This window comes from Juglans microcarpa x Juglans regia, chromosome 6S (genome assembly GCF_004785595.1).
Source record: "Juglans microcarpa x Juglans regia isolate MS1-56 chromosome 6S, Jm3101_v1.0, whole genome shotgun sequence".
In the NCBI taxonomy this organism is placed as follows: Eukaryota; Viridiplantae; Streptophyta; class Magnoliopsida; order Fagales; family Juglandaceae; genus Juglans; species Juglans microcarpa x Juglans regia.
The window spans coordinates 14,912,367-14,933,052 of NC_054605.1; the positions used below are offsets into that span (position 1 = coordinate 14,912,367).

At 28.5% G+C, this 20,686-nt stretch overlaps 1 protein-coding gene across 1 annotated transcript; it reads right to left on the reverse strand.

The window, feature by feature from the left end:
• Positions 1-1,000: 1,000 nt before the first annotated feature.
• LOC121237036 (FCS-Like Zinc finger 2-like) lies at positions 1,001-2,266 on the reverse strand. The gene is made up of 2 exons (XM_041133587.1): positions 1,740-2,266; positions 1,001-1,413 (listed from the first exon to the last, which is right to left on the reverse strand). Exons 1-2 carry the CDS (start codon positions 2,045-2,047, stop codon positions 1,227-1,229), a joined length of 495 nt encoding a protein of 164 aa, XP_040989521.1. The 5' UTR covers positions 2,048-2,266; the 3' UTR covers positions 1,001-1,226.
• Between the last annotated feature and the right edge of the window lie 18,420 nt (positions 2,267-20,686).

The following is a 20,686-nucleotide window of genomic DNA, read 5'->3' on the forward strand; positions in this document are numbered from 1 at the left end:
ATATATTTATAAGTGTAACGTAAATAACATTTTAATAATATATTTATTATTTAAATTCTAAATTCTAAAACTATAAATTATATTTTCTAAGGCAATCTCAAAAATCACTAAGAAAAGAGACTTGCTTCTAAGAAAGAAAATTATTACATACCATTAACATTACTAAGGCTTAATTTGGATAAATGAGATGAAAGTTAAATTAAATATTATTTTTTTATATTATTTTTATTTTAAATTTTAGAAAAGATAAATTAATTATTATAATTTTTTTAAATTTATTATAATTTGTTTGAAAGTTTAAAAAAATTATAATAATTAGATATTAGTTTAAATGTGTACTATTTTAATGACATACAGATTCTTTTTTGAAGCTCCACGCTCACGTTGGAGGTGAAGCTGCTGCTTTTCACATTCTTTTTAATTTAGAAAGAACTGCTGCTAATTTTACTAGTTCGATTTCAGAAACAAATTACAGACATCGCTCCCTGCTCGCTCGTCTATCTTCCTGATTTCATCGTTTGTTTCAAGAAAGCGACGATGATAATTTGTCCAACCTTACTTTCCTCCACTTCTTTCTAACGCTTCCTTACCTTTTTCTTTTCTTTTTCACTGGTGTTTCCTTAAAGTCCTTCCCCAAATTCCCCAAGCCCTCTTTTTCCGACCAACCAAGAAACCATCCCTACTCACTTTTTCACCATAAGAACTTGAGTTTCCCATAAAAGCATCAAATGAGGTAAAAAAACAGAGAACCGTCATCATCTTCTACCTTTTGTTAATCAATTCCCAATTATTCATACCACCTAAATAACTCGTATGAAAACATGGTAATGGAGGTAGGCAACGATCCAACAAATCTAAATCCTCAACAAATGACATACGCAAATCACCAAACTTTAAAAACCGAAAGATGAAAAGAATCAAACGACCAACGAAACTGAAGAGAGGCTCCCGACCCGACCAAGTGAGGAGAAGTTTGGTATATATTTCTTCTCGCAACATCTTTCATTCAAAATGCTGATGCTTTTGCTTTACTAGATATTTAAATACATCAAAAAAGGAAAATAGCAACTCACAAAGAGACATCTCAGTAACATTCACAGTATCAACATAAACAAAATTCCTCAAAATGCTTCTTCTTCGTCTCTCAAAAACCCCTTTTTTTTCTCCCTGTAAAGCATTTAGACATAGTTTTTCTATTCATTTCTTTTATGTATACATAAATATATTTAAGCGGCAGCTATAGTGCTTGATCGGAAAGGGTAGTCCTGGGTTTCGTTTGGGGAGGTGGATTCTCTCTGCTGCTTTTTCCTCAACGCCTTCATAGAAGAGGAGAGATTCTGGTTATTCTCATTGGCTTCATCTAATTCTATTTGCTCTTGTCTGCAGTCTTCACTACAGAATGGTGTGTCCCCTCTGCATATGGTTAACCCAAAATTCCCATTATTCAGATGAACATCATTTGTGGGAGAAATTTTTAAAAAAATATACAACACTAAACTCTTATCGAAACGAGAATATATTAAGAAAAGTTATGAACTTGACAGCTTTTCAGGGCGCTTGAGTAAGAAATTTGGAGAATTTCCATTCTTAATTTTCATATTTGCTAAGAGGTAGCTTCTTTTCCACCAAATAAGGACTGCTAAAACAACATTTTCAATAAAACACGCACTTTTTTTTAAGAAAAATGGTTAATGGTTATACAACTCAACAGAGCAGAGTGCAAAAGGTAAGTGGCTAACCTGTACATGAAGATGTCTTTGTTATTCCCAAGTGGTTTCTTGCAGAGAAAACAGGCTTCCAAGAAATGGGGCCGGTGCTCTTCGAATCTTGCATCATAGAACCTCCCAGATCTCGGAGACAAAACCGATGCGCTTCGGAAACTACTCCTCGTATTACCATTACTAGGAGCGCTGTAACACAACCTAGACAAGAAAGGTTGTCTGTGGTGCTGGGTTCCAGAGAAGCCAGCTTCCATGTCTGCCAAAGAGGCCAACCCATCATCTCCCTCGACAAAACATGGCCTTCTCGTAGAAATAGCAGAGTCCATGAGACTAACAAATGTCTTATGTCCTCAAATGTAAATCTGAGATGAACAAACTGCAGAGAGAGACAGAGAGAGAGAGGGGAGAGACGAGAGAGAGTGATGCGAATTGCGGATGGAAAAATGGGATGTGACGACATATAAAGAAGTTAGCGAAGAGAGGGAGAGAGCAATAAACAACGGCAGGTTTCAGGAATCCGTGCAAGAGAATCCATTGGCTCAAAATACCTGCATCTCAAAGTACCCACCAACCTGTCCAAATTATCACTGTTTTTCTCCAGTATTTACAATAATGTCATATACGAAAGGTTCATGGAGTGGCAGTTCCGTGATTTTCTTTAGCAAAAGAGGGTGAAAGAAAAGATATTTATTTGTGGGAAGGGCCCCAAAGATGTTGCAAGCCGGGTCCCCACTCGCGGCCCAACCTCACATGATCCCACTCACCTGCTTCTTTACGTTGTAACGTCAAGATTTTACTCTGGGAAGTGCGGGGAAAGAGGATTTAAGCCTAACGAACACGCTTGTACTGTGCGCGTTAACGTAACGTTCACACTGCCCGTCCACGGCCGTAAGTTTCTGCCTCTACTTGCTCGGCAAGTCATAGACTTGTTAAGTTTTAATTCTAAAAGAAAAAAGAAAAAAAAAGTTTTTAAAATTTGTATATATTGCTTAATTTAGTTTAATTCATTCAAAAACTGTTTACCAATTTACACATCTAAATTTAAGATTACATTAAAACTATTTCAAATTCATTTCCAATCCAAAACCCTAATATAATTTAAGGGTTTCAAGGAACACATCTAAATTTAAGATTACATTAAAAATATTTCAAATTCATTTCTAATTCGAAAACCCTAAACTCCTAAATTATTTTAGGGTTTCGAAATACCCTAAATTAATTTAGGGATTTCAAAAAATTAGAGTTCCAAACTTCCAAGCCGAAACCCTAAATTAATTTAGGGATTTCAATCCTTGAAACTCTTAAATTATTTTAGAGTATTTACAAAAAATTGAAAAAAATAAACCAACTACGAGTCCACGACAGATTCACATTTTACACAAGAACACTCAACAATCAACACACAAATCAAGTGAACCACATACATAATCAAGTCTCCACAGCACACAATTCATGAAATCTCATCCTCCATCTCCGATTATATCCAATCTTTCTTCCAATCTCCATTTCATAAAATAAATTACACAATAAATTGTAGGAGATGGGTTTCTTACTGTCTTACTTTCGGGCCTCGACGACAAAAATGAACTGTGACTGACGGAAGGCAGCGGCAAAGGCGAGCGACGGACTATAGAGAGCGCAGCAAGTAAGCGACGGAGTTGCTGCTGTGAGACGCCGAGAGAGAGAGAGAATCGAGTGATTGGGAGGGAGGGAGGGAGGGAGGAAGGAGTCGCCCGGGGGGGGGGGGGGGTGGGGATTCTAAACAAAAATGAAACGACGCCGTTTCACCATTGCAATAGCGTTGTTTCCTCATGGGTATATAAAAAAAAATAACCCAGGATGCCTGGGTTATTTTTTTTTATATATATATTCATATATATTTATATATATATATAATGGATAGCGGGGCCACTCGCCCCCGCATCTGACGGAGGGGGGCTCCACCCCGTTGACTGGAGGCGGAGCGGCATCGGGGCGGGGCGGGGCCCCACTTCCTACCCCTATCTCTTAGTAAGAAATTAAAATATTGTCAATTGATCTAAAAGATATTGAAAATATTTATTTAATATTATTTAAAAATTCATACAAATACAAAAAACATAATAAAATAAATTTTATATATCTATTTAAAAAAGATTTTATCTTTTTTCAAATATAATATCTATTTTTATTGTGCCATTTTCTTGATAAATTTGCAACATATTGTTGTAAGTTTCATTAGTTATAAACGGATGTGAAAATACACCGCTTGTAAGTATCATTATAATTATAAAAGAAATTAAAATCTTAATATTCTATTACAATTGATACGAAAGATTCTCAGGTTAACAATTAAAAGTTGTTAGATATTCTTAAATATTTTATGAATAGTAATAAAAAAATAAAATAAAATATTATATAATTATAAAATAATAAATAATTATAAAATATTTTAAAATATTCTCCGTATCCAAACTTGTGAACTATTATTTTCGATGTATATATATATATTATTATATATTGGAGTTAAAAAGAAAAAAGAAAAAGAAAAAGTGAACAAAGAAATGGTCGGGCACGCGCCATAAATGCAAGGTGGAGTCCAAACTCAAAGTCCCGGGATTCTAGCCACCCCACTCTCCTCCTGAAGCGTGGTTTCCACTTTTTGCCCTTTATTTCTCCCCAACCTTTTGTCCCTCACTACCAGTCCCTACCTCTCACCCTCCCTCCCTAAACTTGACCCCAGATTCTTTTGTCGTTTTCCCTCCAAAAACACTCCAAAACCCCACCCTCTGGTCCCACTAGACCATCCCAGGAGGTCCCCTCCACCATCCCCTCCTATGATGTCATGGGTCCCCCTTCATAACTAGTCTTGTTTTTTTATTAAAAATTTAAAAAATAAAAACTATTTTCCCTAGGTTTTTGTTCCCTTCTGTACCGACCTGCCCATTTTAACCACGGGCAGCTGCCCACCCCTCCTCTATCTCCGATTACTCACAGCTCTTTCCACGTGTCTTTTAACTCCAGGTACCACCGCACCAGCTAGGCCTATTCCTCGGCCTCCACGTGGCCAGAATCGGACAAAATTGATTTAGGCCAATGCTCGGAGCCCGATTTGGCTCTCTTTTTTTTGCCCGATAGGGCTTTTTATTTATTTTTTACCTAGTGGTTGAAAATATTGTTTAATAATATTATAAATTTTTTTATTTTTTAAAAATATTTGAAAGTGTTAAAAAAAATAATGTGAAAAAAAAATCAAAATTTCTTAAAATTTTTTTTTCACATCATTTATTAACACTTTTAAATATTTAAAAAAAAAATTCATAATATTATTAAATAATAATTTTTTAATCATTAAATAAAATAAAAAACTAAAAAAAAAAAAAAATGGCCCAATCGCGCTCCCCGCATTTTTCATGGAATTTATAGTCCTTTGATCATTTCTGACGGTTGGATTACATTACTCCTAGAGATTTGCGATCCGTCTGCCGTCCGTTTCTTCTGGAACATCCCACGGATTCAGTTAACTTTTTTTAGAAAGAAATTTGCTTTTATCATATCCACACATTATACCTTAAATGTTTTTAATTTTTTTTTATTCTAATTAAACTAATGTTATGACATTCGTCTAATATGAGTTTAGATATATTTAAATATTTAAATATATTTATAAAAAATTAAAAAAAAATATAAATCTTACATATAAAAAAATGTAATTCACGTATAAATAATTTTAAAATTAAAATAAATTTAATGATTTAAAAATTAAATATTTAGATATTAGATTTAACTTAAAATTAAACTAAGCAGAATTCATTTCATATCAATCTAAGTTCTAAACAGGATCTTAATAAAATAAAATAAAGATTTGGGTATAGTATGTGAAAATGAGAAATAAAATTTTTCTTTTTATCTCGAGTAAGTATAGAGTTTGTAAAATATAATTTTTAATTGTATTTCTGCTGTTTTTCCCTCCCTCATAAAGCATGGCACGTATTTGAATCGCAATTATTTGGGCAGAAGCTTTAAAAAAAAAAATTGGGAAGGAGATATTATGGGCATAGGTCCGTTTTGATGAGATATTATTTGGGAATAAGATATTTGTATTTAAAATTCATGTCAACTAATTTTAATTTATCTTATCTCATCTTATTATTATAAATTTTTTAAATTTTTACATAAAATATGATAAATAATTCAACTTTTTTAAATCTCAAAATAATTTTTTTAAATTTTTACAAAAAATATAATAAATAATTCAATTTTTATTATACTATTCACAAACCATCTCAACTCATCTCTGATTTCAAATTACTTAAGACTTATAAATATTTTTATTTTTACTTAAATAATTTAATAATTTAAAAAAATAAATGATATTTACATTCTTAAAATATACAAGTCTCACGCACATATTTTAAAAAAAATTGATAAATCTGAAACTTATATAAAAAAATTATTTTAATGTAAATCTCACTTGTTTTATCAAATGAAATGTACAAAATTTAGACAAATATTATTATATTAAAATTATTTAACTAAAATGTTATATATTTTAAATATTTAGTCCGCTTAATAGTTGCAGCTATTTTCACTTGGAAAAATGCTAGCAGCTTTGTCAAGTGTATCACTCAAAAATAAAATTTATTATTAAAAAATTAATATACAATGATAGAGTACATAAGTATTATATAATTATTTTGAAAATAGTGATATTTATTATTAAAAAATTATTATTTTTATATAAATTTTATATTTATTTATTTATTTTAAATAAATTACACAATACTTACATATTTCACACCTATAAATATCATTTATCAACTAAAAAAAGAAAAATGTTACTTTTACTACTTAACTTATCATCTTATTTTGATCTCGGCCTTTGACTTGGGGGGCCTTTGACATGATCGACTTGATGCACCGCCCATTGGAATTATTTATAGACGTGTGTTTGACCCATCCTTATTAAGGCAACCATCCATCCATCCAATTTCACAACGTAAATGAAACGGTCACCTTTTTCTCTTGAGTCTTGTTATTACCATCCCTACTTATTATGACTCATTAAATACCATCACGGATGTCATGATTCCATCTCCTTTTCTTCAATACATTGTCTCACGTTACATTTTCTTCTTCTCTCTCTCCTTTTTTTTTTTTTTTTTTTTGTGTCATTTTCAAGGCCACGTTGATGTTGTCATCTTATTTTACTTTTGACTGTGAAATTCAAGGGGTACTAGTATGAATAACCTTAGTAATTAACGTCAGAATCCTTAATTATTTTCTCCAATTTAATACGTTCTTTTTTTTTTTTTTTTTTTTTCTAAAGCTATTGTTTATGTTATGTTTTGAGAAGTTCCAAAAAATAACTCAAAAAAGTATTTTATCTTTTTCTTCTCCACAAAACTCTCAATCGAATACATTATTTTAATCACGATGATAATTTTATTTACTACATTTAATTTATTTTTATGTAAGTATGTAAACATCGCTTGACCATGTCAATGGATGCGTCACTATTCTAATGATGTGATTAGGAGACTATAAGGCCACGGATTCCCTGCTTTTTGGGTTGCTTCATTTTTTAATTAAAAAAAAGAATCAATCAAATTTTCACGTACCAATACTTTGAAAAACAATACAAAAAAAAAAAAAAAAAAAAAAAAAAAAGAAAGAAAGAAAAGCGATGTCGTGGACCACAACCCGATGTCATAAAATAGTGACATCCCATGTCCTCTACCGCAAGAGTTGTCACTCTATATAATACTTTTGATGCGTGAACGTCAATTTCCTTTGTAGAGAGAATATAAAGATGAAAAATGCTATTTATCATTACAGATATTTATTTATTTATTCTTATTTAAATATATATATATATGAATAAGTATGTGTGTATTTGTTTGAGTAGTACTATATGTTTTTATATTTTTATTTATAATTTTACTTACAATACTAATTTTCTTGGATTTATTTTAACATTCAAATTTTGAATTTTGAATTTTATAATTTTCAACATATCAATAACTGACACGTAGAGAAGTGAATTTTTTTTAAATATATTTAATATTTTTCTATTTATTTAAATACATATATTTATATAGCAATATCTGTGTTTAAAATTTTAAATAGAATGACACAAATGACAAATTATACATGGTCTAAAAGATAATAAATAAGATTTTTCTATAAGTATATAAGTGAATGACTTTAAATAATATCTTTCTATGTACAAGAATAAATCAATTTTTTTATTTTAACTATCGTCATAAATTATTTTTAGTTATTAAGAATTTTTTTCTTTTGTTCCAGACTATATATTTTTCTGTGTATTTTATTTAGACATTAAGCTATCATTAAGTTTTTTATTTTAATTTATAATAAATAAAAGCGAGACATAGATGCTCTTAATAATTAAAATAAGTAATAAATAAAACATATGTAAAACAAGTAATAATTATATATATATATATATATATATATATATATATATAAATAGTGTCATCTTCACCATCTAAAATGCATTGCTGACCCTTTAATTACATAGGTTTTTGCCAACCTTACTTAAATCCCTTTAGGATTACTCAAACCTTCAACAAGATTGAGTTTAGGGTTCTTTCATCTTCCTCTTCCGATCACAACTAACGATCATCATCGATCTCTGAATTTAACATTATGCATTGTATAATAATCCTAAGATTCAATTAAAATATTAAAAAAATAATATTTTGAAGCGAATACATCAAATAATGGATTTTCATTATTGATGCTTGAAAAATGCATCCTAATTTATTAGGAAAATATTCTAGACACTAAGAGATTACATAAAATTAAACTTATAAATTGATTTAGTTTGATGTGGCCAGTGACATGTCAGATTATAAAGTTATTTCTATTGTAAAATAAATCTAACAGATTCTATGAAACTATATCAATTTATAGATTTATTTTATTTAATATATTTGTGTATGTAGCAGTTCTCATTAAATATATTTGTCTTTTACTTGTATAATTTTTGTTGCGAGGATTCACACGAAATCCCCTAATCACATAATTAAAGTCTACATTCAAAACGTATAAAAGTCGTACGATTCTGATAGAAATAATGGAAATTGGTTCCAAGTTAAATAATTTGATAGAAACAATGACAAAGACTTTTTGTTTGATTGGTTCTAGAGGTGGAATTCGGGACAATGCCCTCTTTGAAATGATTACAAATAATAATAGAAATAATATTTGGATTCATATAGTTGTGCACTCATTTTAAAAAAAATAAGTAAATATAAAATTTATATAAAAAATTAATTTTTTAATAATAAATCTCACTATTTTTTAAAATAAATGTGCGGTACTTACATAACTCATGATTATATCTAGCTCTAGTCATAAAAAAATCATTCTAAATGTGAAACTAAATTGATGGACTAATCTCCCAATCTTAATGGCTTATGTTTCAACTCCGGCCCTCTAAATCTTTATTTCAATAGAAATTAAAATGATTAAGTATTATAGTTATAAAAGAATTTTATAAATTGATGTAATTTTATATGATATGTTAAATTTATTTTACAATATAACGTAACATATATATTAAGCCATATATGTTTGTGAGTTTACTATAATGAAATCTCATTAAAAAGACAACAACAAGATTTAAAAAAAAAATATTTATCACCATCTCAATCATTATTTTTTATAACACAAAAATATAAAAAAAATAATAATAAATAAATTTTCAATCATTTTATATGACATCAGAGAACGACTGGAAGATCAATTTTATTTGATCAATGGGTTTGCAAGTGGAATAGACTCAGCCAACAGACTTGTTGCTATCACTTGTAATAAGCGACGCGGTTTTCATTGTTGTCAAATTGTTTATGGTCCCCTACTTTTTGGGAATAAAATTAAATAATTTCTGGCCTTTCTCTTCCCTTTTTCTCACTACTTGGCTAAAACACGCTGTTTTGAAGGTCGCATTCTCTCACTTTCAATTCTTAAAGGTCAAGTAAATTGATTAAAAATATAGCTGATTTGCAGGGGAAACTGAGGGGGAAATTCAATGAATTTTCAATGAAATTTAAAGATCTGTATTTTCCAACAATTATTTTAATAGCAATTATATGGATTGTTTGGTACAACTACTTAACCAATACTGCAAATGAATGAAGACCTCGTAGTTTTAGGCCCAATTTAGATCTAAAAACGGTTTTATCTCATCTTATTTTATCATTATAATTTTTATAAATTATCACACAAAATATAATAAATAATTCAAAATTTTTAAATTTTAAATTAATAATAATATTAAAAAATAATATTTTATACAAATTATAACTTTCATCTAAAACCATCTTATTTAATCTCACTATCCAAACGGGGACTTCAAATCCACAGTCGATTTATCTTTCTTTGTTTTTTCAAATTTTTTTTTTTTTTTTTACAATTTTTTTTTTTTCTGAATTTAAGGATTTCCCCCTCAAACTCCAAATTCCAAAAGAAGGGAATAATAAATGAGTATCAACCCCCAAGAGAAGCCTAAAGTCTTTGAAGTCAATAATAGCAATGCCAAGCACCAAACATGAGTAATTTCCACTCCTTTCGTCGAGAGATGGTATAAAAGGAACGGTGAGAAATTAGTTGAAGCTTCTCCATTCATCGAGACATGCATGCAATGATCTAGAAAATGATTGACATCTTTTAAAACTTTTATTCAAATAGGTAGATTTAGACTAAGAGAAAAATGGAAACAATTTCACAATATTTTTAATAGGAACAAAATTCTATACACTACATTACTATCATATTTTTTCTAACTCATCTCGTCTCATCATTACAACTTTCTCAAATTTTCACATAAAATATAATAAACAACTCAAAATTTTCAAATCTCAAAATAATAATAATATTAAAAAATAACTTTCTAACAATATTTTATTCAATTTTTAATTTTAATCTAAAATCATCCTATCTCATCTTAGTATCCAAATCTCACCTGAAGATTTTTATGAAATTTTGGAAAAATGAGAGAAAATAGTTAAATAAAAAATTATAGAGTTAAGAGAGTTAGAATATTATTTTTATTTTCAGATTTGAAAAAATTGAATGGTGTTTGAATATTGAACTGAGATGGTTTGAAAGATTTGTAAAACCAAATCAAACGCAAGTCAAAGTTTTGTTAGCAAACCCTTATTAATGTCGTATCAATAATAATGATAATTCAATAAGGGTCAAAAAAATCAATTAAGAGTAATGATATACAATCTTGAAGTGTACAGTATCCGCATACTCATTTTGAAAAAAATATAGAGGCCAGAATTAAATAAATAATTTTTTTCAAGTGGTATTAGATTTATTCTTTTTTTTTTTTAAAGAAATATGCGAGAATTGCACATTCAAAGACTATAAATATCATTTCTCATTTAAATTAAATCTATTTTAACAATTTACGTGTGCCTAATGTGTATAAAAGATTTAAAATTAAAAAAAAATACACTTTTAAAAAGTTTTAAAAATTGAAAAAAAAAACCCTAAAATAAGAAAGTTGAAATAAAAAAGAATAAAAAACTTAAAAAGACAAGAAAACTATATATGTATAAGCATTAAGATATAAAAAGGAAATAAACATAAAAGACTAATATTTATAGAACTAAATCGAATAAGTGGTGGTGGTGGTGGTGGTGGTGTAATTCTTGTTGATAGTATATTTTTGGAGAAGTCAAAAGAATAAAGAATAATGAATTAGTCTATATATAATCTCTAAATGAAAATTGTTCATGTAAGTTTATATAATTATGTTTAAAAAATTAAAATTATAATAATATATTTTTTAAAATAATATCTTTTATTCTTTTACTCTTATTTATCAATGGGACTGCACACACAATCCTCTACTTAAGACTGCAAATAGAATTTTTTAAGAATAATTATATTTATCATTTTACACATCATACAATATTTTTTAATTTTTTATAATAAATATGTGATGTATAAATGATAAATAAAATAGTTAAATTAGTTTAATAAGAATAAAATAAAAAAAATATATATATATATAATGTGTAATGATAAGCAGTATAATTCGAGAATAAACACAGGATGCTTTCTGATACGCATACAAAATGTTCTGGGCACTGAATCACCAACAGCACAGACTGCCACGTGGATTAGTATCCAACGTTTGTTTCCAAAGCACCGGGAATGTCCTTGAACGGGGAAACCACACACTTTGGTCCTCGTGCCAGATTCCTTCTGCTTTTCCGCTTTAGTTTCCTTTTTCTGATTATTTAAGAAGAGCGGTGCCTTTCCTCAACGGCGTGCATGTCCAAGATTCCCCGCACCACGTCCAGAAAACTTGGACACAGTCACACGAACGAATCAAAATCATACACGTGCCCACCGCTTATTCTCTAACCAAAAAGCATAATATGACTATCAAATATCTATACTGATATATCTTTTTATTTGTTCGTAATAATTAAAGATATGATTATTAATAAATTTATATTTATTTTTTTTATTTAATGATTAATAATGTTTAAAAAATACATAAAGAAAAAGAAAAAGAAAAAGAAAAATTATTTATACTAGTGTATACAATTGGTAGGCACATTTGTCCAAATAATTTATAACTGACTGACATACATATATTTATATTTTAGGAAAATGATAAAAATAACTACCCATTTACAATTTGTCTACAACCTTTCAATAAAATAATATTTTTTAAATTTTGATTTTAAATTAATATTCTCCTTTCACGTATTACTTTTATTCTAATATCTCCCATATATTATTTAGACATAATTTAATTTAAAATTTAAAATATAAATATTACAAATTAAATATTATTATTTAAATGACGTAGATGTGCTATATAAACCAATCTGAAAATATAATAACTTTTAAAAATATAGTTACTCGCGTAAGTGATGATAATTAGGATCTTATATAATTGAAAAAGAAAATCTAAAATTGTGAAGATGAGAGGAACAAGACCTGATATCTTGACGATAAGTGATCAAAACTTAGAACTAGTCACTTTCTACAATAACAAAATAGTTATCTACAAGCCATGTTCTCTTTATGTGAAATAGTTGTAATGTATCACCCTACTCGTTAAAAAAAAAAATTTATTTGTCATTTGTCACCCTATGCATTATTAATAGATATTTGTGAAATAAGGCTTAAAACTAGATAAATGTGAGATTGGAAGGTGCGAATTGAGATTTTCTAGAATTATCGATTGAATTCTATAGTTTAGAGTGAGAAAAAGATAAATACATGAATGAGGCTGGCCACTCCTCAACATTTATAATTGTTCTATTGAATTTTTTAGAAAATATTAGATTACGTTTTGGTGTTGAGATGATCTCAAATGATCTGAATTAATCTATAAATAATATTATTTTATAGATCTTATTGAGATATGTTTGAATATATGAAGTAGATTGAAATATATATAACTTTTTATAAGAAGTTGAAAAAGTAATAAATTCTATAAATGATTGGTTTGAGATAAGGTCAGACGAGCTCGACACCCAAACATATAAATTTTTAATAAATGTCACGAGACTCATTTTATATGTCTATTTATATTCAACTATGAGCCATACAATTCAATAGATAAATCTAAAAGAATCTACATTTGGAATGTGTAACACGTGACATGTCTTTATTTAAAGTTTAAACCATTGCCATCAAAGTTCACAACATTAGGCAGGCCATTATGGTGGCCCCAAAATTACGGAGAACCATATGCTTTAAGAAGCATGCATGTGAGAAAAAGATAATTAAGTAAACGACAATACCTTAGAAAGCGTTGATTAAAATCATGAGACCGTCGTTTCATAGCACAGTAATTATTATCACTCTTTAACGAGCACGTTTCCTTTTCTTTCTAATCTAAAGCTAACAAAAGTTAGTAAATCCAAACCCCCCACCCAAAAGGACCGATAAAGATATCCACCTTTCACTTAAATAATAGGAAATACTAAATTCTACCTTTGATTCTTTAAAATCTTCTAATTTCATTTTTTTTTTTCATTTTTTCCTCTTATTTCTTTCAATATGTTATAATTATTCAATTATAACAAGAAAATTAAGTATAAAAAGTCAATTATCATTTAAAAAAATACAAAATTTGAAACAAAAATACATTTTAATGGATTTGGTCTCTTAGGATCTCATTTCTCATGCCAACTACCATTTTCAATATATATATATATATATATATATATATATATATATATATATATGTAGACCAAACATTTTTTTTCTTTATTTTGTATTTGATAGATATCATTTAAAAGTTTTTTTTATTGGAGTTTATGAAAGGTATTTTTCTTGGATATAAGCTATTTTTTTTTCTAGAACCTTAAGGTAAATATTTTGATAAAAATTTTAATTGAAAAATATAAGTTTTTTTATTGTCTAAAAGATGAGTAGATTGATTTTATTTTAACAAAAAAATATAAAAAACCAAATATATCTTCTTTTTACACCTTATGGTGGTTTCTTTTTTAAAAATATTACTATGTCTCATAATTTATTTCACTCACTTTGTTCTTTGATGTAGCACCATAAATCGCATGACTTATTAAAAAAATAAAAAATATAAACATAAAATGATACCAGAAATTTAGAAATTTAGTTTTTATCTTTTTATATTTTTTAGTGTCATTTTATTTTAAATATAAATTTTAAATTTTTTTAATAAATTACGATGATGCGTCAGAAGAAAAAAAAAAAAAAACAACAGAGTAGTATGAATTAAAGGACACATTAACATTTCACCCTTTAGAGTATTGGTAATGGACTAGTCAAATGTCAATGTAAGTTCAAACTTTATCTAGATGTGAAAAAAAGCCTCCACATTAGACTAGCTAATGGTCCAAAGCTTAAAACCTGATGAATAGTAAATTTTAAATCCTCTCCAAACATAGCTAGCTACTATTCACAATAGAAAGCAATATTTAATTATTTCATCACTTTCCTCTCTCTTTGAATGGTAAAAACATGCATGACATTCACATTATTTCTACAAAGCATGAAGATCTAATAAATATATAAATTATATTTGCAAAAAATAAAAATAAAAATAAAAAAAATAAAAAATATTATATTATATTATTATTTTAACTTTATAATGACTAGTCCAATGTGGACTCACATAGTTAAAAATTGATATTATCGTTTGGATTCGAATATGAGTTGAGATGAGTTGAGATTGGCTGTAAATAGTAGTGAGATGAGTTGTGAATAGTAATAAATTTGTAAATTAAAATTGATAAATAATAATGAATAATAATAAGATGAGTTGAAATAAATTGAGATGACTTACAAATCTGTCTTATCTTACACAAATCAAACAAAAAAGATTCCCTTAGCTTTTGATTTTAACGAGGTAAAGGCGTATGGTGAGAAAACCAAAGACTGCTTTACTCTTATGTTGTGCAAGTGGAACGCCCACGGATTTGTCGCTGTCGTTTAATTAGCTGGGCAACTACTCAGGGATTCTTTTTCGACACAATTTTTCATTTTCAATTTACTTTATTTTAAATATGATTTTGTATTTTCGTTGCTTTTTCTCTCTTACCTTCCCTTTCCACGAACTGTCCAAGACTCAAATCAATATATGCTACATTGCTATGATGGCGGCATGGCCATATTGCCCGGCCACAATACCTTTTAGGTAAAGTCTTGGACATTGGCCTGTGTCTAGTGATAGAGATAGTCTCTAGCAATTAATTAGAATACAAGAAAATAAGAAAAACGTTATAAAAAGAAGTTTCATGCACGAGAAATGTTAAAAATATAAAGGGATTATCTAAAAATAAAATCTATAAAATGATATGATTTTATATGATACGTTAGATATATTTTATAATAAAAATAATTTTACAATCTAACGTACTACATAAAGATACAATACTTTATAAATTTATTTTTATGTAATTTTATTATTGCTAAAATATTTCTCATTAAACATATGGTAAAAGAGCTGAAAAAGAAGAGCAGAGTAGCTATAACTGCTATGACGCAATTTCAATCTTCCTAAATGGCCATTCACATTGACATCTCGTCTCATTTCATATTAAAAAATAAATTAGATAAAAAATTCTTAAAAGATATTAAAATTAATAATATTTTATTATTATCTTAACTAATAAATAGATAATCCAATATAAAATCTTTTATTGAATGAAATACGCAAAAGACAAAACATATGATTTGAGATTTGTCTCTGCCAAAGCCAAAGAGAATGCTCTAATATGTTTTTGGGCCACAATTAAATAGTCTAACACATCACCTCTTAAATAATATAATTATGGGCAGGATTTTGCTACTTTAATCTAATTATTACAGCTTTTTAAATTATCACATAAAATATAATAAATAATTTAATTTTTTTAAATTTTAGCTAAAATAAAAATAATACTAACAAAAATATTATAACAATATTTTATATAATTTTTAAATTTCAACTTATTTCATCCTATCTCATTAACCAAAGAGGCCAAACAGTCTACTCCATTCATGCATATTATTTTAATGAAAAATTTTAAATATAAACCTCACACTCCAACACACCACTTAAAAATATATAATTTTATTTTTTTATCTTTATATTTCATGAAATATGAAATATAAAATATAAAATAAGAGAATAAAAAAATAAAATTATATATTTTTTAAATAGTATGCAGAATGTAAGACTTCTGTATAGTACTTTTCTAATTTAATTAATTATATCAATAAATATATGAGTAAAGATAACAGAATTTAAAATACGAAAGGAATGAGTAAAAAAGTAAGCCAACAGAACTCTCGCACGTGTGTTTCCTATGCATCCATCATGCCTGCAACTCCTTCTCGATCCTACTGTCATTGTGGGAATCTTTACTATTTTTTAAAAATAAATTTCTATTAAAAAAACTATGGGTCATATAATTATTCATTATGATTAAAATAATTATTCTTTTTTAAATGCCTTGGTAAAAGATTATTCTTGCTTTTGGGGATTCGAGGCACCTTCATTTTATTATTATATCAAGTTTCAATGACACAAATAATTATTGTGGACACGTGGTGTCGGCAAAATGATACGCTTGGTAGACTTTCAATGTGCCATCACCCATGTTTATTTTATATAAACACGTAACACTTTATATAATACTTTAAAATTAACATTATTTTATAAAAATATTTTTATTTTATAATATGTATTATAAAAAGTATTATATATTTATCACAACTGTTATTTTATTTTTACTAAATCAATTGAGTTACTTTACTTATTATTCATACATTATATATTTATTATAGAAAAAAGAATAAAAGAAATATGATATATAGTGTGTAAAGATGTTGAATAAAATTATTCAACCAATTAATTTCTTTTGGGATAAAGTTCTGCTGCTAGGTCAACTATTCTTCGTGTAACATTATCATATCCTATCACGTAATTTATTAAAAAAATAAAAAATAAATTAAAATTAAAATGAATTAAAATATAAAAAAATAAATATTGAAATCTTAGATTTTCTCTTCCACTTTTATATTTGTATTTTTTTAAGAAAAATTATACTCATCATCTTTACACCACACATAATTTATTTATTTATTTTTTATTTCTTCCCTTACCAAATTTATAGTATATGATGAGTAAAATAATTATTTTATTTTTTAAGAATAAAATAAAAATAAACTAAAAAACTCCGTACAATTTGTAATATAAAAATGATAGAGTAGAAAGAACTATTATGACTTATGTGGTCTAGAGCCCTATGGTGTCAACCAATAATATGCAAGAATTAGGAAGCTTAAACTAATGAGGTAGCTAGAATATGGTGGATTTCGTCCGTGCCTGAATACTATTTCACTGGTATTTTTACTCGGCCCATTTAACAAGTTCTAATGGGCCTTCTACCCTTTAGGATCGGCCCATTTAACAAAGCACAAAAGAGTTCATGGGTCGAAATAGGGCAAATCGAAGACTCATCTACTATTTACTGAATACTCCCAACAATGCCCAAAATTGAGCATTGGGTCATCACAAGTGTAGATTGATATTTACTTATACATATCTTGGGCTCTAAAACCTCAACAATCACAGCATTCTTGGCCCAAGTTCTTTTGTCAAATTAAGCAAAGTCAGAATCCCAACAAGAAAAAAGACCAAGGGAAAATAAAAGGAAATATAACGTTGAAGGGTTGATTTAAGGTTGTTCTTAATTTCAAATTTTGCAAAAGAAGAAAAAATCTCTCAAGTCATCCTAGTTATTTGAATTCTATCGTCCTCAGTCAGTCGTGCTAGTTGATATGTCATATTTTAACTTGCTAACCTATAAAACCACTTAAAATATGTCATATCAGTTGCTACGAGAAAGAATAATTTGATTAAGAGTTTGTTTGGATAGTGAGATGAGATGAATTGAAATAGTTTGTAAATAGTAATGAGATTATTAGTTAAAATTAGATGAGATGAGGTGATATAAGATATCCCTGTATCTAAACAGGTCCTAAAGACAAAAAATAGTATTAGTGATTGTATATAAGTTCATTAGGGTACCGAGAAGTTATTTGATTTGAAAGCCATGATTGTCGGGTGGGACTGAGCTTTTGAGCAAGTTACAACATATACACACGCCAAGAACACAAATGAATTATTGTCCATGTGTCCTATATGTTTCTCCTTTTTTTTTTTTTTTTTTTTTTTTTTTTTTTTTTTTTTTTTTTTTTTTTGCTTATAATCGATACACTTATTTCTTTCCTTCAGCAAAAGAATATACACGTAAAATTTAACTGAATTAATCAGACGTGTAAACTGCGAGAAAATCGAGTGAGAACAGACCCCCCCAAAAACTCTTGAGAAATCATGGCAAGTCTTGCCTGCAAAAACATCATAGTCGTCATCATTTTGATGAATATTTGTTTGGAGTTTTTCCAATGGTGTCCCCATAAAGAGTACATCTAATACCCGAACCACCGGCCAATTTATGATGCATGCAAGTTTTGCCTCGATACCCCAATTTGGTTAGCAATGTTGATAGAGAAAAAGAAGAAAGTGGGCAGAGTTCCCCACCTAACAGAAATAATGCAGAAGAAACAAGAAGCTGAAGCTGAAGCTGTACCAGTACAGTTCAGCTTGAAAGTGATGAATAGTTTGATCTCTCCTCCATGCTCCAGTTTGATTTTACGAATCTTGGGTTGTCATTCTGCCATGGATTTATACATCATTGTATCAAAACTGGGCCCTTCTCTTTATTCACAATGCCTTATGGGACACTCTCCCATTTCTCACCTGTAAATGTGCCATAACTATCATTCACTTCTGCGACACTGAATACAAATAATTTCTTTATATCATTTGTAAGTTACTCACTATAAAATGGTTTTTAAATCTGCAATTTTAACCTGTTTTCTAGCAAAGTAAAGTTATATTTATAGTAAGGGCTTGTTTGGATTCAGAGAGTGTTTCATTTTATCTTATCATTATAAATTTTCTAAATTCCTACACAAAATATAATAAATAATTTAATTTTTTCAAATCTCAATTCAGTTTTTTCAAATCTCAAAATAATAATAATATTAAAAAATAATATTCTAACAATATTTTATTTAACTTTCATATGAAATCATCTCATCTCATCTCACCATCCAAGCCAGTCCTAAATCTTGTGTATTTGTGACCTTTAAAGATGTTTTAGGATCGTTACTACATGAATTCCATCACCTTGTGTCTTAAGTTTAACAAGGAAGAAAATATTCAATTACTTTTGAAATGACAGGGAGCTACTAATGCTGAATATCTGCCATGCAAGAGTAAAATCTTGCTCATTTCTTGTTGTTCCCCCCAGTGTCGACTTCCTTTCACATCACTTTCCAGACATTAATGCTTCTTGCCAAAAGTCTTGGTTGCTGAAGCTGGAAATACATGGGAGAAGGACAAAGCAAGGGAATCTCACGACTTGAATTACTGTTTACCACAACCTTGAATTACAAGGACCCATTTTGTATGCATCAAAATTATGATTATGAAGAAGAAGAAGAAGAAGAAGAATGACGATTCTAAAGAAGAGAAGCTTCACTATTTGGATATACGGTCTAGACTCGTCTGGTAAATAAATCATAGAGGATTAAAGTTTATCACTTGGAAATTTACACAAATTCTGTCACTATAGAGAAACCTGATGTATGTGGTATCATGAGAAAGTGAACTGAATCCAATCCATCAAACTAACCAAAACATATAGATGTAAACAAGGCCAGTCATCAAGAACTGTTCATCATAACTTTTAAGCATTAACCTAATCTGGTGCAAACATAACCAAAGTAGTAAGTTCTTCTCGTTGCGTCGGTCTTTTACATCGATTCCAAGACTGCGTCAAGAGTAATGATACGTACACAACCATTTTTAAAACTGGAAATTTAAAACAAAAGAGAAACTCAAAAGGGTTAGCATTTTTTAATGAAGCAGCACCATCAAATTGGTTCATTAGTATTCACATCAAAATGCAAAAAACCACTAATTACAAGGATAAAATAGTGACCCTACACACCTTGATGATGTTTCATTGTTTACACTCACCAAATTATGGGATCAACTGCTACTGTAACTGGTAAAAGGAAACCCACCGTAGAGGGTCCTCACCCCAAGGGAAAAGAATAGAAAAAAAATAAAATAAAAATAAAGAACCTTTATTAAACATGTGAAATTTGCAGGGCTGCTTCCTACACACTTCACAGTACTGTTCACCTCAAATTTTACCTACTAGAAGTAATATGATAACTGTCATTGATCAGTTTCATCCTCCCCAAAAAAAAAAAGTATGCATGATGGGTCAAAATAATCAATCTTCGGAAACGTAGACATGTTATACATCAGTGTGTAGGGTCCCCACAGCTACTTCTGATGCCAGATTTGTTAGGACTGAGATGCTTTTCATGTTTTAGCCATTGTCCCCTCTTCTTCATTTTAATGGGCG

What these genes read in the sequence shown, in the direction of transcription:
- LOC121237036 (XM_041133587.1), bottom strand. Translation starts at nt 2,047, where the DNA reads ATGGACTCTGCTATTTCTACGAGAAGGCCATGTTTTGTCGAGGGAGAT. An exon ending in AAAGACATCTTCATGTACAG is followed by an intron (nt 1,414 to 1,739) that starts GTTAGCCACTTA and finishes AACCATATGCAG; the next exon opens with AGGGGACACACCATTCTGTA.